The 19115-nt window shown below is 43.9% G+C and overlaps 1 protein-coding gene across 1 annotated transcript in view; it reads left to right on the plus strand.

Annotated features, from left to right (window-relative positions):
* Positions 1-19115, plus strand: part of drp2 (dystrophin related protein 2) — a 211869-nt gene that overhangs the window by 144617 nt on the left and 48137 nt on the right. The window contains exons 10-13 of the mRNA XM_036942883.1: positions 27-87; positions 1434-1495; positions 2275-2349; positions 4992-5196. Of these exons, the coding sequence (XP_036798778.1) occupies positions 27-87; positions 1434-1495; positions 2275-2349; positions 4992-5196 (403 nt within the window). The remainder of the gene's footprint in view (positions 1-26; positions 88-1433; positions 1496-2274; positions 2350-4991; positions 5197-19115) is intronic.

Consider the following 19115-nt stretch of genomic DNA (forward strand, 5'->3'; position numbering starts at 1 on the left):
GCAATTGATTTCCCCCTCACTTTCAGGTTCAGTGCAGATACCCTGGGAACGCGCCATCTCTCCAAACAAAGTGCCCTACTACATCAAGTAAGTCCAACTGCATGTGTGTGTGTGTGGGGGGGGGGGGGGGGGGTGGTCTGTGTGTGTATGTGTATGTGTATGTGTAGTACATTAAGTCCAACTGGGGGACATGAGTGCAGACAGTCCAAAAGTGTGTGGAGAAAAAGGGTCTTTAGGTCGTTGTTGAGAAAAGACATTCACTTTGCTTGAGATGGCAGTATTGAGTTACCTGGAGAGAACACATTCATACTAAGGTATCCCTCGGAGAACAGTACTGAACAGAGTTAAGCCCCTTCCTCGACCTCTTATTTATTCATCAAACCTCCATCCTCCCTGGTTGGGCTGTGTTTATCTTTCAGCTCTGAGGTGTGTGTGTGGGGGGTTGTCGGTGTGTGTGCATCCATCCATACACGTGTGCGCACATGTGTACTGTGTGTATGTGTGTGTGTGTGTGAGTGTGTGTGTGCGCCTTGTACGCGTGAGTGTGTTTTGTCAGCGTATCTCTTTTACAAATGAGTTTATTTATTTTCTTAATCACTGCTGTTAGCCCTGGTGGGCCCCGTTTGGCCTCTTTGCTGCCCCGTTTGCCACCCCCCCCCAGCCCCAGTAGCCCCCACTCCCTGTGCTGCCTGATAATTCCTTATGGGCTGTGTAATTGTGCCACTGGAGGGGAATATCTGATGGGCCCTCTGTCGGGCACCTAATCGATTCCAACAGTCTCACACAGGTAATAACGAGCGCTGGTGGTGAAGTGGCCCCGGGGTCCTGGCAAACTTCCTGCTCGGGGCTCGCTCATTTATTTCACTGTGCTTGTCATTTATTTATTGGCTATCTTTTTCTCCCCTATATATTTTCCTTTTCCTGCGCTGCGCTGCTCCATGTAGCAGTTGCTGGCAGGGATTTGGGTTGAGTGCTCAGATAGGTTGTCTGTTTAATGAAGTGTAGAGACAGTAGCAGCTCTCTGTGTGAAGCCGCTTACATGGTTGCCGTAGCTCCGTCAGAGCAGTAGGGTGAAGCAGTAGTAGCAGCTGGTACACAGTGAAGGGTGAGGAGTGACCGTAGTGGAACATTGGTCCTACTGCCTTGTTGTTGCTGTGTGTCTGAGCTTTGCAGGTTCATAAACTCGTAATTAGAAACAACTCTGTCTACTTTCTCCCTTGTTACACTGTACCTGTCTCTCTATTCCTCCTCCTCCCTACACTATCCTCTGCCCCCCCCCCACCCTCTCTCTAAATTCTTCTTCTTTCTCTTTGCTCTTTGTTTCTTTTTCCTCTTCTCTAACAACTTTACTCGTTCCTCCTGTAACTCTGTCCTCCTTTGCTCTCCACCTCTCTCCTCTCCCCTCTCCCCTCTCCCTTCCTCAACTCCCTCAGCCATCAGGGCCAGACGACATGCTGGGATCATCCAAAAATGACGGAGCTGTACCAGGCACTGGGTAAGACAGAGACAATTAAAGAGTTCCCCTCTCTGAGCTTTTTCCACTTGGCCCTCACCGGCCATCTCCACAGGGGCCTCGCCACCGTCATCCCGTACCTCTTTAAGGCCCTGTATTTCAGACACCCCCTGAGATGGACGACACTGGTCTCCTTAACCTGCGGGACCAATTTCCTGGCTCTGTGATTAGCTATTTCCTGCATTTAAATTAATTGTGATTAAATGGCATCGGATTCCTTTTATTAATGGGATCTGCCAGGGGGGTTGTCCACACACACACACACACACGTTGAGATGCTATCAGGGATGGAGGTAGCGGAATTATGTAGCAAGATGGCCCCTGCTAATGACTCACTGATGGACTGTTAAATGTGGGGAGAATGAGGGCAGACGAGGGGTGGTCTGTCTCATCTGGAGGAAGACAGTAGGAGGGGAGAAGGATGGAGAGAGAGAGAGAGAGAGAGAGAGAGAGAGAGAGAGAGAGAGAGAGAGAGAGAGAGAGAGAGAGAGAGAGAGAGAGAGAGAGAGAGAGAGAGAGAGAGAGAGAGAGAGAGAGAGAGAGAGAGAGAGAGAGAGAGAGAGAGAGAGAGAGAGAGAGAGAGAGAGAGAGAGAGAGAGAGAGAGAGAGAGAGAGAGAGAGAGAGAGAGAGAGAGACAGAAGAGTAGAAGGGGGTAGAAAGGGGGTTTGTTTTCTCTCTTGTCCTCATCCTCTGATCTTCTCTTTTTCATTTTTTCCCTCCCTCCCTCGTTCCCTCCCTCCCTCCCTCCCTCCCTCATTAGCGGATCTAAACAACATCAAGTTCTCAGCGTACCGGACGGCCATGAAGCTGCGGCGGGTGCAGAAGGCTCTGAGATGTACGTATTGTGTTTTCAAACCTCATTCATTGGGTGAGAAAGCTGGAGCTCCAGAGCAGTGTGTGTAGGCTATTGTTCCAGCCCGGCTATAGCACACCTAATTCAGCCAGAAAAAGTATTACATTTTAGACCATGATTAGTGAAATCAGGAGTTGCCCATTCCCTTCCTTAACTCCTAGGGTGTATCTGCCACCAAGGTCACCACTACCAATCGAAGTCATTGATTAGCCTAGCGCTAACTAGCTAGCTACAACTCCTCATCCAACCAGCTACAACCCTTTCTATCCATCGTTAGGTTTAAATCACTGTCATACATGCTAATTAATCTCATTAATTGGCCCAGTTAAGTTACATGGGGGTAGGTAATTAGCCAAGGCCATGTGGATGAGTGAGGCATAAACGTGTGTGTGTGTCTTCCAGGACCAAGCGTAGTAGCCTTATCTTCCACTTTCCAGACATCCCCCTCTCCTCCTCTCCTCCATCCCTCCCTCCTTCCCTGGCTCCACCTGACCCTGAGTCAGCCCTGCGGCCATGCTTCGCCATGGTTGGCCGCTCACATCCTTTTCCACACTCTCTCCATTCACACTCTCTCTCTCCGTTGTCCATCCCTCCACCCCTCTCTCTACCCCAACCCTCTCTCTCCGACACGGGGAAATGGCCTGCGAAAGCACAGCATAAATGGACCGCTGAAAACGATACCCTCCTATTGCTTTCTCTCTCTTCCTCTCTCTCTCTCTCTATATATATATATATATTTTTTTTTTCTCTCTCTAGCCCGCCTCATCGTGTGCTGGTCTGCTAGTTCGTGTCGTTAGGAGAATTAATTGCCAGGCTGCCATAGTAACTACTGAGTTTCTCCCTCCCTCCCTCCCTCCCTCCCTCCCTCCCTCCCTCCCTCCCTCCCTCCCTCCTGGTAAGGATGATTGAGGAAGGCTCACAAAGGCACATCTAAAATTCTAGTGTCTCCTCTCCTCTCCTCTCCCAACCCTAACCCACTCCAGCCATGTCCTCTCCTCTCCTCTCCCAACCCTAACCCACTCCAGCCATGTCCTCTCCTCTCCTCTCCCAACCCTAACCCACTCCAGCCATGTCCTCTCCTCTCCCAACCCTAACCCACTATAGCCATGTCCTCTCCTCTCCTCTCCCAACCCTAACCCACTCCAGCCATGTCCTCTCCTCTCCTCTCCCAACCCTAACCCACTCCAGCCATGTCCTCTCCTCTCCTCTCCCAACCCTAACCCACTGCAGCCATGTCCTCTCCTCTACTCTCCCAACCCTAACCCACTCCAGCCATGTCCTCTCCTCTCCTCTCCCAACCCTAACCCACTCAAGCCATGTCCTCTCCTCTCCTCTCCTCTCCCAACCCTAACCCACTCCAGCCATATCCTCTCCTCTCCCAACCCTAACCCACTCCAGCCATGTCCTCTAATCCCCTCTCCCAACCCTAACCCACTCCAGCCATGTCCTCTCCTCTCCCAACCCTAACCCACTCCAGCCATGTCCTCTACTCTCCCAACCCTAACCCACTATAGCCATGTCCTCTCCTCTCCCAACCCTAACCCACTCCAGCCATGTCCTCTCCTCTCCCAACCCTAACCCACTCCAACCATGTCCTCTCCTCTCCCAACCCTAACCCACTATAGCCATGTCCTCTCCTCTCCCAACCCTAACCCACTATAGCCATGTCCTCTCCTCTCCCAACCCTAACCCACTCCAGCCATGTCCTCTCCTCTCCCAACCCTAACCCACTATAGCCATGTCCTCTCCTCTCCCAACCCTAACCCACTCCAGCCATGTCCTCTCCTCTCCCAACCCTAACCCACTATAGCCATGTCCTCTCCTCTCCCAACCCTAACCCACTATATAGCCATGTCCTCTCCTCTCCCAACCCTAACCCACTATATAGCCATGTCCTCTCCTCTCCCAACCCTAACCCACTACAGCCATGTCCTCTCCTCTCCCAATCCTAACCCACTATATAGCCATGTCCTCTCCTCTCCCAACCCTAACCCACTACAGCCATGTCCTCTCCTCTCCCAACCCTAACCCACTCCAGCCATGTCCTCTCCTCTCCCAATCCTAACCCACTATATAGCCATGTCCTCTCCTCTCCCAACCCTAACCCACTACAGCCATGTCCTCTCCTCTCCCAACCCTAACCCACTCCAGCCATGTCCTCTCATCTCCTCTCCCAACCTTAACCCACTCCAGCCATGTCCTCTCCTCTCCCAACCCTAACCCACTCCAGCCATGTCCTCTCCTCTCCCAACCTTAACCCACTCCAGCCATGTCCTCTCCTCTGCCACCCTATTATCTCCCTGTTCAATTCCACCTGTCATTAAAGGACACACTTTTATCTCCAGTCCTCTGCCCAGCCTGGGATGGCCATTCAAATTAGTTTAGAGGAACAAAATCACATTTGGATTGACGCTCTCACAATCTGCCAGCACTTAAGTGGGAGAAAAGTTGAATAAGTGTTCTCTCCTTCACTCTGCTGTCCCTGGTGGTCTGTGTGTGTGTGTGTGTGTGTGTGTGTGTGTGTGTGTGTGTGTGTGTGTGTGTGTGTGTGCGTGTGCGTGTGCGTGTGCGTGCGTGCGTGCGTGCGTGCGTGCGTGCGTGCGTGCGTGCGTGCACCCATCCAGTGGACCTGCTGACGCTGGTGAGTGTGGTGGACGTGTTCAGGGAGCAGGATCTGCAGCATGGGGAACATGTGATGGATGTGGTGGAGATGATTCATGCCCTGACCGGCCTGTATGAGAGACTGGAGGAGGAGAGAAGGGCCATCGTGGTCAACATCCCTCTCTGTGTCGACATGTGCCTCAACTGGCTGCTCAATGTCTACGACAGGTACTACTGACAACTGACCTTCAACCTTGACCCTTGACCCTGAACCTTACATGACATCAACCAGACCAGGTCATGTGTTGTAACTGGCTGCTCAGTGCGACAATGTCTGACAGGTACTTGATCTTATATTACCTTTAAGGGGTTGGAAATAGAAAATAAACACTAATTAGCCAGTAAGATGAAGATTACTCCCGCATACAACACGTCTACTTTCGGCAAGGTTATTTAGCCGGTGTCAGTCAAGAACCTATTTCATGACCTTGAGTTATGCATTAATTTGTGTTCAGATATACAGTTTATTCTTCATCTAATTTGCGACTGTTCATTCCACTTGTGTTGTTAGCTACAGAGCTACTATGTTCTAATGAACCAAATAACTCTGTTTTTGTCACCTCTGTTTCATATGCAGCACTGTTCTATGCGTGACACAGTTAGCGTTACTGCTAATATAACCTCTCACACATCCTTGACCAAATTCACCCTTTTCCCACAATCAAGGTCCATCACTCTCTGCTAGTCCAATGCTGTGATTGGCCGAGTGCCCTCTCAGCGTGGCGTCTCATTGGTGAAGTACGCTCTGTGCCTGGGAGGCTGTGTCGTGAGTAGGATCACAGAGAGGCTGTAGCTCAATCAAGCGGGCAGGTGTCCAATCAGGGCCACTGAGACCCAGCAGAAAGCCTCCTCTGTTTGATTTTGATTGCCCTGACCCCATCTCTCTCTGCCAACTGCTAAGCCCTCTGCAGACAATCTGAGAGGCACAATTCCCGGCGAATATAAAAAACAGCCCATTTTTTTTCTAAATACTATACATTTGTTTTTCAACCCTTAACTACCTGCTTCTAATGAGTGGAAATCAGCATTTTACCCTTTACATGCATTCCCTGTAATTGCTTTTTTGTTTTCCGATAAACACAGGCTGTGAATGTGAATGAGCTGAGCATGCAGTGGGATCTGTCTGTCTGTGTGTGTGTGTGTGTGTGTGTGTGTGTGTGTGTGTGTGTGTGTGTGTGTGTGTGTGTGTGTGTGTGTGTGTGTGTGTGTGTGTGTGTGTGTGTGTGTGTGTGTGTGTGTGTGTGTGTGTGAAGTGTGAAGTGTGAGCTGTGAGCTGTAATCATCATGAGGTCTACCCACAGACTGAGTGTTGTGTTCTCAGTATTACTAAAGAGAAAAGCTGATTTTACCCCAGTCTTTTCTCTGGTCATTTTGGAGAGTGGGTGGGTCAGAGTGATTTTGAGTCAGGATAAATGTGTGTGTAGGTCTCCCCCTGGGTCTCCCCCTGCCTCCCCCTAGGTCTCCCCCTGCCTCCCCCTAGGTCTCCCCCTGCCTCCCCCTAGAACTCCCCCTGCCTCCCCCTAGGTCTCTCCCTGCCTCCCCCTAGGTCTCCCCCTGCCTCCCCTAGGTCTCCCCCTGCCTCCCCCTAGGTCTCCCCCTGCCTCCCCTAGATCTCCCCCTGCCTCCCCCTAGGTCTCTCCCTGCCTCCCCCTAGGTCTCCCCCTGCCTCCCCCTAGGTCTCCCCCTGCCTCCCCCTAGGTCTGACTGTAATAATCTTGCATTGACTCTAATAATCTCACACTGACTCTAATGTTCTCACACTGGCTCTAATGTTTTCACACTGACCATAATGTTCTCACACTGACTCTAATGTTCTCACACTGACTCTAATAATCTCGCATTGTCTCTAATAATCTCACACTGACTCTAATGTTCTCACACTGGCTCTAATGTTTTCACACTGACCATAATGTTCTCACACTGACTCTAATGTTCTCACACTGACTCTAATAATCTCGCATTGTCTCTAATAATCTCACACTGACTCTAATATTCTCACACTGACTCTAATGTTCTCACACTGACTCTAATGTTCCCACACAGTCTCTAATGTTCTCACACTGACCATAATGTTCTCACACTGACTCGAATGTTCTCACACTGACTCGAATGTTCTCACACTGACACTAATAATCTTGCACTGTCTCTAATAATCTCACACTGACTCTAATGTTCCCACACAGTCTCTAATGTTCTCACACTGACCATAATGTTCTCACACTGACCATAATGTTCTCACACTGACTCTAATGTTTTCTCACTGACTCTAATGTTCCCACACAGTCTCTAATGTTCTCACACTGACTCTGTTCTCACACTGACTCGAATGTTCTCACACTGACTCTAATGTTCCCACACAGTCTCTAATGTTCTCACACTGACCATGATGTTCTCACACTGACTCTAATGTTCCCACACAGTCTCTAATGTTCTCACAATGACTCTAATGTTCTCACACTGACTCTAATGTTCCCACACAGTCTCTAATGTTCTCACACTGACCATAATGTTCTCACACTGACTCTAATGTTCTCACATTGACTCTAATGTTCCCACACAGTCTCTAATGTTCTCACACTGACCATAATGTTCTCACACTGACTCTAATGTTCTCACACTGACCATAATTTTCTCATACTGACCCTAATGTTTTCTCACTGACTCTAATGTTCCCACACAGTCTCTAATGTTCTCACACTGATTCTAATGTTCTCACACTGACCATAATGTTCTCACACTGTCTCTAATGTTCTCACACTGACTCTAATGTTCCCACACAGTCTCTAATGTTCTCACACTGACCATAATGTTCTCACACTGACTCTAATGTTCTCACACTGACCATAATTTTCTCATACTGACCCTAATGTTTTCTCACTGACTCTAATGTTCCCACACAGTCTCTAATATTTTCACACTGTCTCTGTTCTCACACTGAAACTAATATTCTCACACTGTCTCTAATGTTCTCACACTGTCTCTGTTCTCACACTGACTATTGTTCTCACACTGCCTCTAATGTTCCCCCAGTGACTTCAACATTTCTTATATTCTCACATAGACTCGCTTTGCCTCTAGTGTTCTCACACTGACTCTAATGTTCTCACACTGACTCTAATGTTCTCACACTGACAATAATGTTCTCACACTGACTCTAATGTTCCCACACAGTCTCTAATGTTCCCACACTGATTCTAATGTTCTCACACTGACCATAATGTTCTCACACTGACTCTAATGTTCTCACACTGACTCTAATGTTCCCACACAGTCTCTAATGTTCTCACACTGACCATAATGTTCTCACACTGACCATAATGTTATCACACTGACTCTAATGTTCTCACACTGACTCTAATGTTCCCACACAGTCTAATGTTCTCACACTGACCATAATGTTCTCACACTGACTCTAATGTTCTCACACTGACAATAATGTTCTCACACTGACTCTAATGTTCCCACACAGTCTAATGTTCTCACACTGACCATAATGTTCTCACACTGACTCTAATGTTCTCACACTGTCTGTAATTTTCTCACACAGACTAATATTTTCACACTGTCTCTGTTCTCACACTGACACTAATATTCTCACACTGTCTCTAATGTTCTCATACTGACTCTAATGTTCTCACACAGTCTCTAATGTTCCCACACTGATTCTAATGTTCTCACACTGACTCTAATGTTCCCACACAGTCTCTAATGTTCTCACACTGACCATAATGTTCTCACACTGACTCTAATGTTCTCACACTGACTCTAATGTTCCCACACAGTCTCTAATGTTCTCACACTGACCATAATGTTCTCACACTGACCATAATGTTATCACACTGACTCTAATGTTCTCACACTGACTCTAATGTTCCCACACAGTCTAATGTTCTCACACTGACCATAATGTTCTCACACTGACTCTAATGTTCTCACACTGACTCTAATGTTCCCACACAGTCTCTAATGTTCTCACACTGACCATAATATTCTCACACTGACCATAATGTTATCACACTGACTCTAATGTTCTCACACTGACTCTAATGTTCCCACATAGTCTCTAATGTTCTCACACTGATTCTAATGTTCTCACACTGACCATAATGTTCTCACACTGACTCTAATGTTCTCACACTGACTCTAATGTTCCCACACAGTCTCTAATGTTCTCACACTGACCATAATGTTCTCACACTGACTCTAATGTTCTCACACTGACCATAATTTTCTCATACTGACCCTAATGTTTTCTCATCTCACTGACTCTAATGTTCCCACACAGTCTCTAATATTTTCACACTGTCTCTGTTCTCACACTGAAACTAATATTCTCATACTGTCTCTAATGTTCTCACACTGTCTCTGTTCTCACACTGACTATTGTTCTCACACTGCCTCTAATGTTCCCCCAGTGACTTCAACATTTCTTATATTCTCACATAGACTCGCTTTGCCTCTAGTGTTCTCACACTGACTCTAATGTTCTCACACTGACTCTAATGTTCTCACACTGACAATAATGTTCTCACACTGACTCTAATGTTTTTTCACTGACTCTAATGTTCCCACACAGTCTCTAATGTTCCCACACTGATTCTAATGTTCTCACACTGACCATAATGTTCTCACACTGACTCTAATGTTCTCACACTGACTCTAATGTTCCCACACAGTCTCTAATGTTCTCACACTGACCATAATGTTCTCACACTGACCATAATGTTATCACACTGACTCTAATGTTCTCACACTGACTCTAATGTTCCCACACAGTCTAATGTTCTCACACTGACTCTAATGTTCCCACACAGTCTCTAATGTTCTCACAATGACTCTAATGTTCTCACACTGACTCTAATGTTCCCACACAGTCTCTAATGTTCTCACACTGACCATAATGTTCTCACACTGACTCTAATGTTCTCACATTGACTCTAATGTTCCCACACAGTCTCTAATGTTCTCACACTGACCATAATGTTCTCACACTGACTCTAATGTTCTCACACTGACCATAATTTTCTCATACTGACCCTAATGTTTTCTCACTGACTCTAATGTTCCCACACAGTCTCTAATGTTCTCACACTGATTCTAATGTTCTCACACTGACCATAATGTTCTCACACTGACTCTAATGTTCTCACACTGACTCTAATGTTCCCACACAGTCTCTAATGTTCTCACACTGACCATAATGTTCTCACACTGACTCTAATGTTCTCACACTGACCATAATTTTCTCATACTGACCCTAATGTTTTCTCACTGACTCTAATGTTCCCACACAGTCTCTAATATTTTCACACTGTCTCTGTTCTCACACTGAAACTAATATTCTCACACTGTCTCTAATGTTCTCACACTGTCTCTGTTCTCACACTGACTATTGTTCTCACACTGCCTCTAATGTTCCCCCAGTGACTTCAACATTTCTTATATTCTCACATAGACTCGCTTTGCCTCTAGTGTTCTCACACTGACTCTAATGTTCTCACACTGACTCTAATGTTCTCACACTGACAATAATGTTCTCACACTGACTCTAATGTTTTTTCACTGACTCTAATGTTCCCACACAGTCTCTAATGTTCCCACACTGATTCTAATGTTCTCACACTGACCATAATGTTCTCACACTGACTCTAATGTTCTCACACTGACTCTAATGTTCCCACACAGTCTCTAATGTTCTCACACTGACCATAATGTTCTCACACTGACCATAATGTTATCACACTGACTCTAATGTTCTCACACTGACTCTAATGTTCCCACACAGTCTAATGTTCTCACACTGACCATAATGTTCTCACACTGACTCTAATGTTCTCACACTGACAATAATGTTCTCACACTGACTCTAATGTTCCCACACAGTCTAATGTTCTCACACTGACCATAATGTTCTCACACTGACTCTAATGTTCTCACACTGTCTGTAATTTTCTCACACAGACTAATATTTTCACACTGTCTCTGTTCTCACACTGACACTAATATTCTCACACTGTCTCTAATGTTCTCATACTGACTCTAATGTTCTCACACAGTCTCTAATGTTCCCACACTGATTCTAATGTTCTCACACTGACTCTAATGTTCCCACACAGTCTCTAATGTTCTCACACTGACCATAATGTTCTCACACTGACTCTAATGTTCTCACACTGACTCTAATGTTCCCACACAGTCTCTAATGTTCTCACACTGACCATAATGTTCTCACACTGACCATAATGTTATCACACTGACTCTAATGTTCTCACACTGACTCTAATGTTCCCACACAGTCTAATGTTCTCACACTGACCATAATGTTCTCACACTGACTCTAATGTTCTCACACTGACTCTAATGTTCCCACACAGTCTCTAATGTTCTCACACTGACCATAATGTTCTCACACTGACCATAATGTTATCACACTGACTCTAATGTTCTCACACTGACTCTAATGTTCCCACACAGTCTCTAATGTTCTCACACTGATTCTAATGTTCTCACACTGACCATAATGTTCTCACACTGACTCTAATGTTCTCACACTGACTCTAATGTTCCCACACAGTCTCTAATGTTCTCACACTGACCATAATGTTCTCACACTGACTCTAATGTTCTCACACTGACCATAATTTTCTCATACTGACCCTAATGTTTTCTCATCTCACTGACCCTAATGTTCCCACACAGTCTCTAATATTTTCACACTGTCTCTGTTCTCACACTGAAACTAATATTCTCACACTGTCTCTAATGTTCTCACACTGTCTCTGTTCTCACACTGACTATTGTTCTCACACTGCCTCTAATGTTCCCCCAGTGACTTCAACATTTCTTATATTCTCACATAGACTCGCTTTGCCTCTAGTGTTCTCACACTGACTCTAATGTTCTCACACTGACTCTAATGTTCTCACACTGACAATAATGTTCTCACACTGACTCTAATGTTTTTTCACTGACTCTAATGTTCCCACACAGTCTCTAATGTTCCCACACTGATTCTAATGTTCTCACACTGACCATAATGTTCTCACACTGACTCTAATGTTCTCACACTGACTCTAATGTTCCCACACAGTCTCTAATGTTCTCACACTGACCATAATGTTCTCACACTGACCATAATGTTATCACACTGACTCTAATGTTCTCACACTGACTCTAATGTTCCCCCACAGTCTCTAATGTTCTCACACTGACCATAATGTTCTCACACTGACCATAATGTTCTCACACTGACAATATCGTTCTCACACTGACTCTAATGTTCCCACACAGTCTAATGTTCTCACACTGACCATAATGTTCTCACACTGACTCTAATGTTCTCACACTGTCTGTAATTTTCTCACACAGACTAATATTTTCACACTGTCTCTGTTCTCACACTGACACTAATATTCTCACACTGTCTCTAATGTTCTCATACTGACTCTAATGTTCTCACACAGTCTCTAATGTTCCCACACTGATTCTAATGTTCTCACACTGACTCTAATGTTCCCACACAGTCTCTAATGTTCTCACACTGACCATAATGTTCTCACACTGACTCTAATGTTCTCACACTGACTCTAATGTTCCCACACAGTCTCTAATGTTCTCACACTGACCATAATGTTCTCACACTGACCATAATGTTATCACACTGACTCTAATGTTCTCACACTGACTCTAATGTTCCCACACAGTCTAATGTTCTCACACTGACCATAATGTTCTCACACTGACTGTAATGTTCTCACACTGTCTGTAATTTCTCACACAGACTAATATTTTCACACTGTCTCTGTTCTCACACTGACACTAATATTCTCACACTGACCCTAATGTTTTTTCACTGACTCTAATGTTCCCACACAGTCTCTAATGTTCCCACACTGATTCTAATGTTCTCACACTGACTCTAATGTTCCCACACAGTCTCTAATGTTCTCACACTGACCATAATGTTCTCACACTGACCATAATGTTCTCACACTGACTCTAATGTTCTCACACTGACTAATGTTCTCACACTGTCTCTAATGTTCTCATACTGACTCTAATGTTCTCACACAGTCTCTAATGTTCCCACACTGATTCTAATGTTCTCACACTGACTCTAATGTTCCCACACAGTCTCTAATGTTCTCACACTGACCATAATGTTCTCACACTGACTCTAATGTTCTCACACTGACTCTAATGTTCCCACACAGTCTCTAATGTTCTCACACTGACCATAATGTTCTCACACTGACCATAATGTTATCACACTGACTCTAATGTTCTCACACTGACTCTAATGTTCCCACACAGTCTAATGTTCTCACACTGACCATAATGTTCTCACACTGACTCTAATGTTCTCACACTGACTCTAATGTTCCCACACAGTCTCTAATGTTCTCACACTGACCATAATGTTCTCACACTGACCATAATGTTATCACACTGACTCTAATGTTCTCACACTGACTCTAATGTTCCCACACAGTCTCTAATGTTCTCACACTGATTCTAATGTTCTCACACTGACCATAATGTTCTCACACTGACTCTAATGTTCTCACACTGACTCTAATGTTCCCACACAGTCTCTAATGTTCTCACACTGACCATAATGTTCTCACACTGACTCTAATGTTCTCACACTGACCATAATTTTCTCATACTGACCCTAATGTTTTCTCATCTCACTGACTCTAATGTTCCCACACAGTCTCTAATATTTTCACACTGTCTCTGTTCTCACACTGAAACTAATATTCTCACACTGTCTCTAATGTTCTCACACTGTCTCTGTTCTCACACTGACTATTGTTCTCACACTGCCTCTAATGTTCCCCCAGTGACTTCAACATTTCTTATATTCTCACATAGACTCGCTTTGCCTCTAGTGTTCTCACACTGACTCTAATGTTCTCACACTGACTCTAATGTTCTCACACTGACAATAATGTTCTCACACTGACTCTAATGTTTTTTCACTGACTCTAATGTTCCCACACAGTCTCTAATGTTCCCACACTGATTCTAATGTTCTCACACTGACCATAATGTTCTCACACTGACTCTAATGTTCTCACACTGACTCTAATGTTCCCACACAGTCTCTAATGTTCTCACACTGACCATAATGTTCTCACACTGACCATAATGTTATCACACTGACTCTAATGTTCTCACACTGACTCTAATGTTCCCACACAGTCTCTAATGTTCTCACACTGACCATAATGTTCTCACACTGACCATAATGTTCTCACACTGACAATATCGTTCTCACACTGACTCTAATGTTCCCACACAGTCTAATGTTCTCACACTGACCATAATGTTCTCACACTGACTCTAATGTTCTCACACTGTCTGTAATTTTCTCACACAGACTAATATTTTCACACTGTCTCTGTTCTCACACTGACACTAATATTCTCACACTGTCTCTAATGTTCTCATACTGACTCTAATGTTCTCACACAGTCTCTAATGTTCCCACACTGATTCTAATGTTCTCACACTGACTCTAATGTTCCCACACAGTCTCTAATGTTCTCACACTGACCATAATGTTCTCACACTGACTCTAATGTTCTCACACTGACTCTAATGTTCCCACACAGTCTCTAATGTTCTCACACTGACCATAATGTTCTCACACTGACCATAATGTTATCACACTGACTCTAATGTTCTCACACTGACTCTAATGTTCCCACACAGTCTAATGTTCTCACACTGACCGTAATGTTCTCACACTGACTCTAATGTTCTCACACTGTCTGTAATTTTCTCACACAGACTAATATTTTCACACTGTCTCTGTTCTCACACTGACACTAATATTCTCACACTGACCCTAATGTTTTTTCACTGACTCTAATGTTCCCACACAGTCTCTAATGTTCCCACACTTATTCTAATGTTCTCACACTGACTCTAATGTTCCCACACAGTCTCTAATGTTCTCACACTGACCATAATGTTCTCACACTGACCATAATGTTCTCACACTGACTCTAATGTTCTCACACTGACTAATGTTCTCACACTGTCTCTAATGTTCTCATACTGACTCTAATGTTCTCACACAGTCTCTAATGTTCCCACACTGATTCTAATGTTCTCACACTGACTCTAATGTTCCCACACAGTCTCTAATGTTCTCACACTGACCATAATGTTCTCACACTGACTCTAATGTTCTCACACTGACTCTAATGTTCCCACACAGTCTCTAATGTTCTCACACTGACCATAATGTTATCACACTGACTCTAATGTTCTCACACTGACTCTAATGTTCCCACACAGTCTAATGTTCTCACACTGACCATAATGTTCTCACACTGACTCTAATGTTCTCACACTGACTCTAATGTTCCCACACAGTCTCTAATGTTCTCACACTGACCATAATATTCTCACACTGACCATAATGTTATCACACTGACTCTAATGTTCTCACACTGACCATAATGTTCTCACACTGACTCTAATGTTCTCACACTGACTCTAATGTTCCCACACAGTCTCTAATGTTCTCACACTGACCATAATGTTCTCACACTGACTCTAATGTTCTCACACTGACCATAATTTTCTCATACTGACCCTAATGTTTTCTCATCTCACTGACTCTAATGTTCCCACACAGTCTCTAATATTTTCACACTGTCTCTGTTCTCACACTGAAACTAATATTCTCACACTGTCTCTAATGTTCTCACACTGTCTCTGTTCTCACACTGACTATTGTTCTCACACTGCCTCTAATGTTCCCCCAGTGACTTCAACATTTCTTATATTCTCACATAGACTCGCTTTGCCTCTAGTGTTCTCACACTGACTCTAATGTTCTCACACTGACTCTAATGTTCTCACACTGACAATAATGTTCTCACACTGACTCTAATGTTTTTTCACTGACTCTAATGTTCCCACACAGTCTCTAATGTTCCCACACTGATTCTAATGTTCTCACACTGACCATAATGTTCTCACACTGACTCTAATGTTCTCACACTGACTCTAATGTTCCCACACAGTCTCTAATGTTCTCACACTGACCATAATGTTCTCACACTGACCATAATGTTATCACACTGACTCTAATGTTCTCACACTGACTCTAATGTTCCCACACAGTCTCTAATGTTCTCACACTGACCATAATGTTCTCACACTGACCATAATGTTCTCACACTGACAATATCGTTCTCACACTGACTCTAATGTTCCCACACAGTCTAATGTTCTCACACTGACCATAATGTTCTCACACTGACTCTAATGTTCTCACACTGTCTGTAATTTTCTCACACAGACTAATATTTTCACACTGTCTCTGTTCTCACACTGACACTAATATTCTCACACTGTCTCTAATGTTCTCATACTGACTCTAATGTTCTCACACAGTCTCTAATGTTCCCACACTGATTCTAATGTTCTCACACTGACTCTAATGTTCCCACACAGTCTCTAATGTTCTCACACTGACCATAATGTTCTCACACTGACTCTAATGTTCTCACACTGACTCTAATGTTCCCACACAGTCTCTAATGTTCTCACACTGACCATAATGTTCTCACACTGACCATAATGTTATCACACTGACTCTAATGTTCTCACACTGACTCTAATGTTCCCACACAGTCTAATGTTCTCACACTGACCGTAATGTTCTCACACTGACTCTAATGTTCTCACACTGTCTGTAATTTTCTCACACAGACTAATATTTTCACACTGTCTCTGTTCTCACACTGACACTAATATTCTCACACTGACCCTAATGTTTTTTCACTGACTCTAATGTTCCCACACAGTCTCTAATGTTCCCACACTTATTCTAATGTTCTCACACTGACTCTAATGTTCCCACACAGTCTCTAATGTTCTCACACTGACCATAATGTTCTCACACTGACCATAATGTTCTCACACTGACTCTAATGTTCTCACACTGACTAATGTTCTCACACTGTCTCTAATGTTCTCATACTGACTCTAATGTTCTCACACAGTCTCTAATGTTCCCACACTGATTCTAATGTTCTCACACTGACTCTAATGTTCCCACACAGTCTCTAATGTTCTCACACTGACCATAATGTTCTCACACTGACTCTAATGTTCTCACACTGACTCTAATGTTCCCACACAGTCTCTAATGTTCTCACACTGACCATAATGTTATCACACTGACTCTAATGTTCTCACACTGACTCTAATGTTCCCACACAGTCTAATGTTCTCACACTGACCATAATGTTCTCACACTGACTCTAATGTTCTCACACTGACTCTAATGTTCCCACACAGTCTCTAATGTTCTCACACTGACCATAATATTCTCACACTGACCATAATGTTATCACACTGACTCTAATGTTCTCACACTGACTCTAATGTTCCCACACAGTCTCTAATGTTCTCACACTGATTCTAATGTTCTCACACTGACCATAATGTTCTCACACTGACTCTAATGTTCTCACACTGACTCTAATGTTCCCACACAGTCTCTAATGTTCTCACACTGACCATAATGTTCTCACACTGACTCTAATGTTCTCACACTGACCATAATTTTCTCATACTGACCCTAATGTTTTCTCATCTCACTGACTCTAATGTTCCCACACAGTCTCTAATATTTTCACACTGTCTCTGTTCTCACACTGAAACTAATATTCTCACACTGTCTCTAATGTTCTCACACTGTCTCTGTTCTCACACTGACTATTGTTCTCACACTGCCTCTAATGTTCCCCCAGTGACTTCAACATTTCTTATATTCTCACATAGACTCGCTTTGCCTCTAGTGTTCTCACACTGACTCTAATGTTCTCACACTGACTCGAATGTTCTCACACTGACAATAATGTTCTCACACTGACTCTAATGTTTTTTCACTGACTCTAATGTTCCCACACAGTCTCTAATGTTCCCACACTGATTCTAATGTTCTCACACTGACCATAATGTTCTCACACTGACTCTAATGTTCTCACACTGACTCTAATGTTCCCACACAGTCTCTAATGTTCTCACACTGACCATAATGTTCTCACACTGACCATAATGTTATCACACTGACTCTAATGTTCTCACACTGACTCTAATGTTCCCACACAGTCTAATGTTCTCACACTGACCATAATGTTCTCACACTGACTCTAATGTTCCCACACAGTCTCTAATGTTCTCACAATGACTCTAATGTTCTCACACTGACTCTAATGTTCCCACACAGTCTCTAATGTTCTCACACTGACCATAATGTTCTCACACTGACTCTAATGTTCTCACATTGACTCTAATGTTCCCACACAGTCTCTAATGTTCTCACACTGACCATAATGTTCTCACACTGACTCTAATGTTCTCACACTGACCATAATTTTCTCATACTGACCCTAATGTTTTCTCACTGACTCTAATGTTCCCACACAGTCTCTAATGTTCTCACACTGATTCTAATGTTCTCACACTGACCATAATGTTCTCACACTGACTCTAATGTTCTCACACTGACTCTAATGTTCCCACACAGTCTCTAATGTTCTCACACTGACCATAATGTTCTCACACTGACTCTAATGTTCTCACACTGACCATAATTTTCTCATACTGACCCTAATGTTTTCTCACTGACTCTAATGTTCCCACACAGTCTCTAATATTTTCACACTGTCTCTGTTCTCACACTGAAACTAATATTCTCACACTGTCTCTAATGTTCTCACACTGTCTCTGTTCTCACACTGACTATTGTTCTCACACTGCCTCTAATGTTCCCCCAGTGACTTCAACATTTCTTATATTCTCACATAGACTCGCTTTGCCTCTAGTGTTCTCACACTGACTCTAATGTTCTCACACTGACTCTAATGTTCTCACACTGACAATAATGTTCTCACACTGACTCTAATGTTTTTTCACTGACTCTAATGTTCCCACACAGTCTCTAATGTTCCCACACTGATTCTAATGTTCTCACACTGACCATAATGTTCTCACACTGACTCTAATGTTCTCACACTGACTCTAATGTTCCCACACAGTCTCTAATGTTCTCA

The sequence above is a fragment of the Oncorhynchus mykiss genome, chromosome 14 (assembly GCF_013265735.2).
Source record: "Oncorhynchus mykiss isolate Arlee chromosome 14, USDA_OmykA_1.1, whole genome shotgun sequence".
Taxonomy (NCBI): domain Eukaryota; kingdom Metazoa; phylum Chordata; class Actinopteri; order Salmoniformes; family Salmonidae; genus Oncorhynchus; species Oncorhynchus mykiss.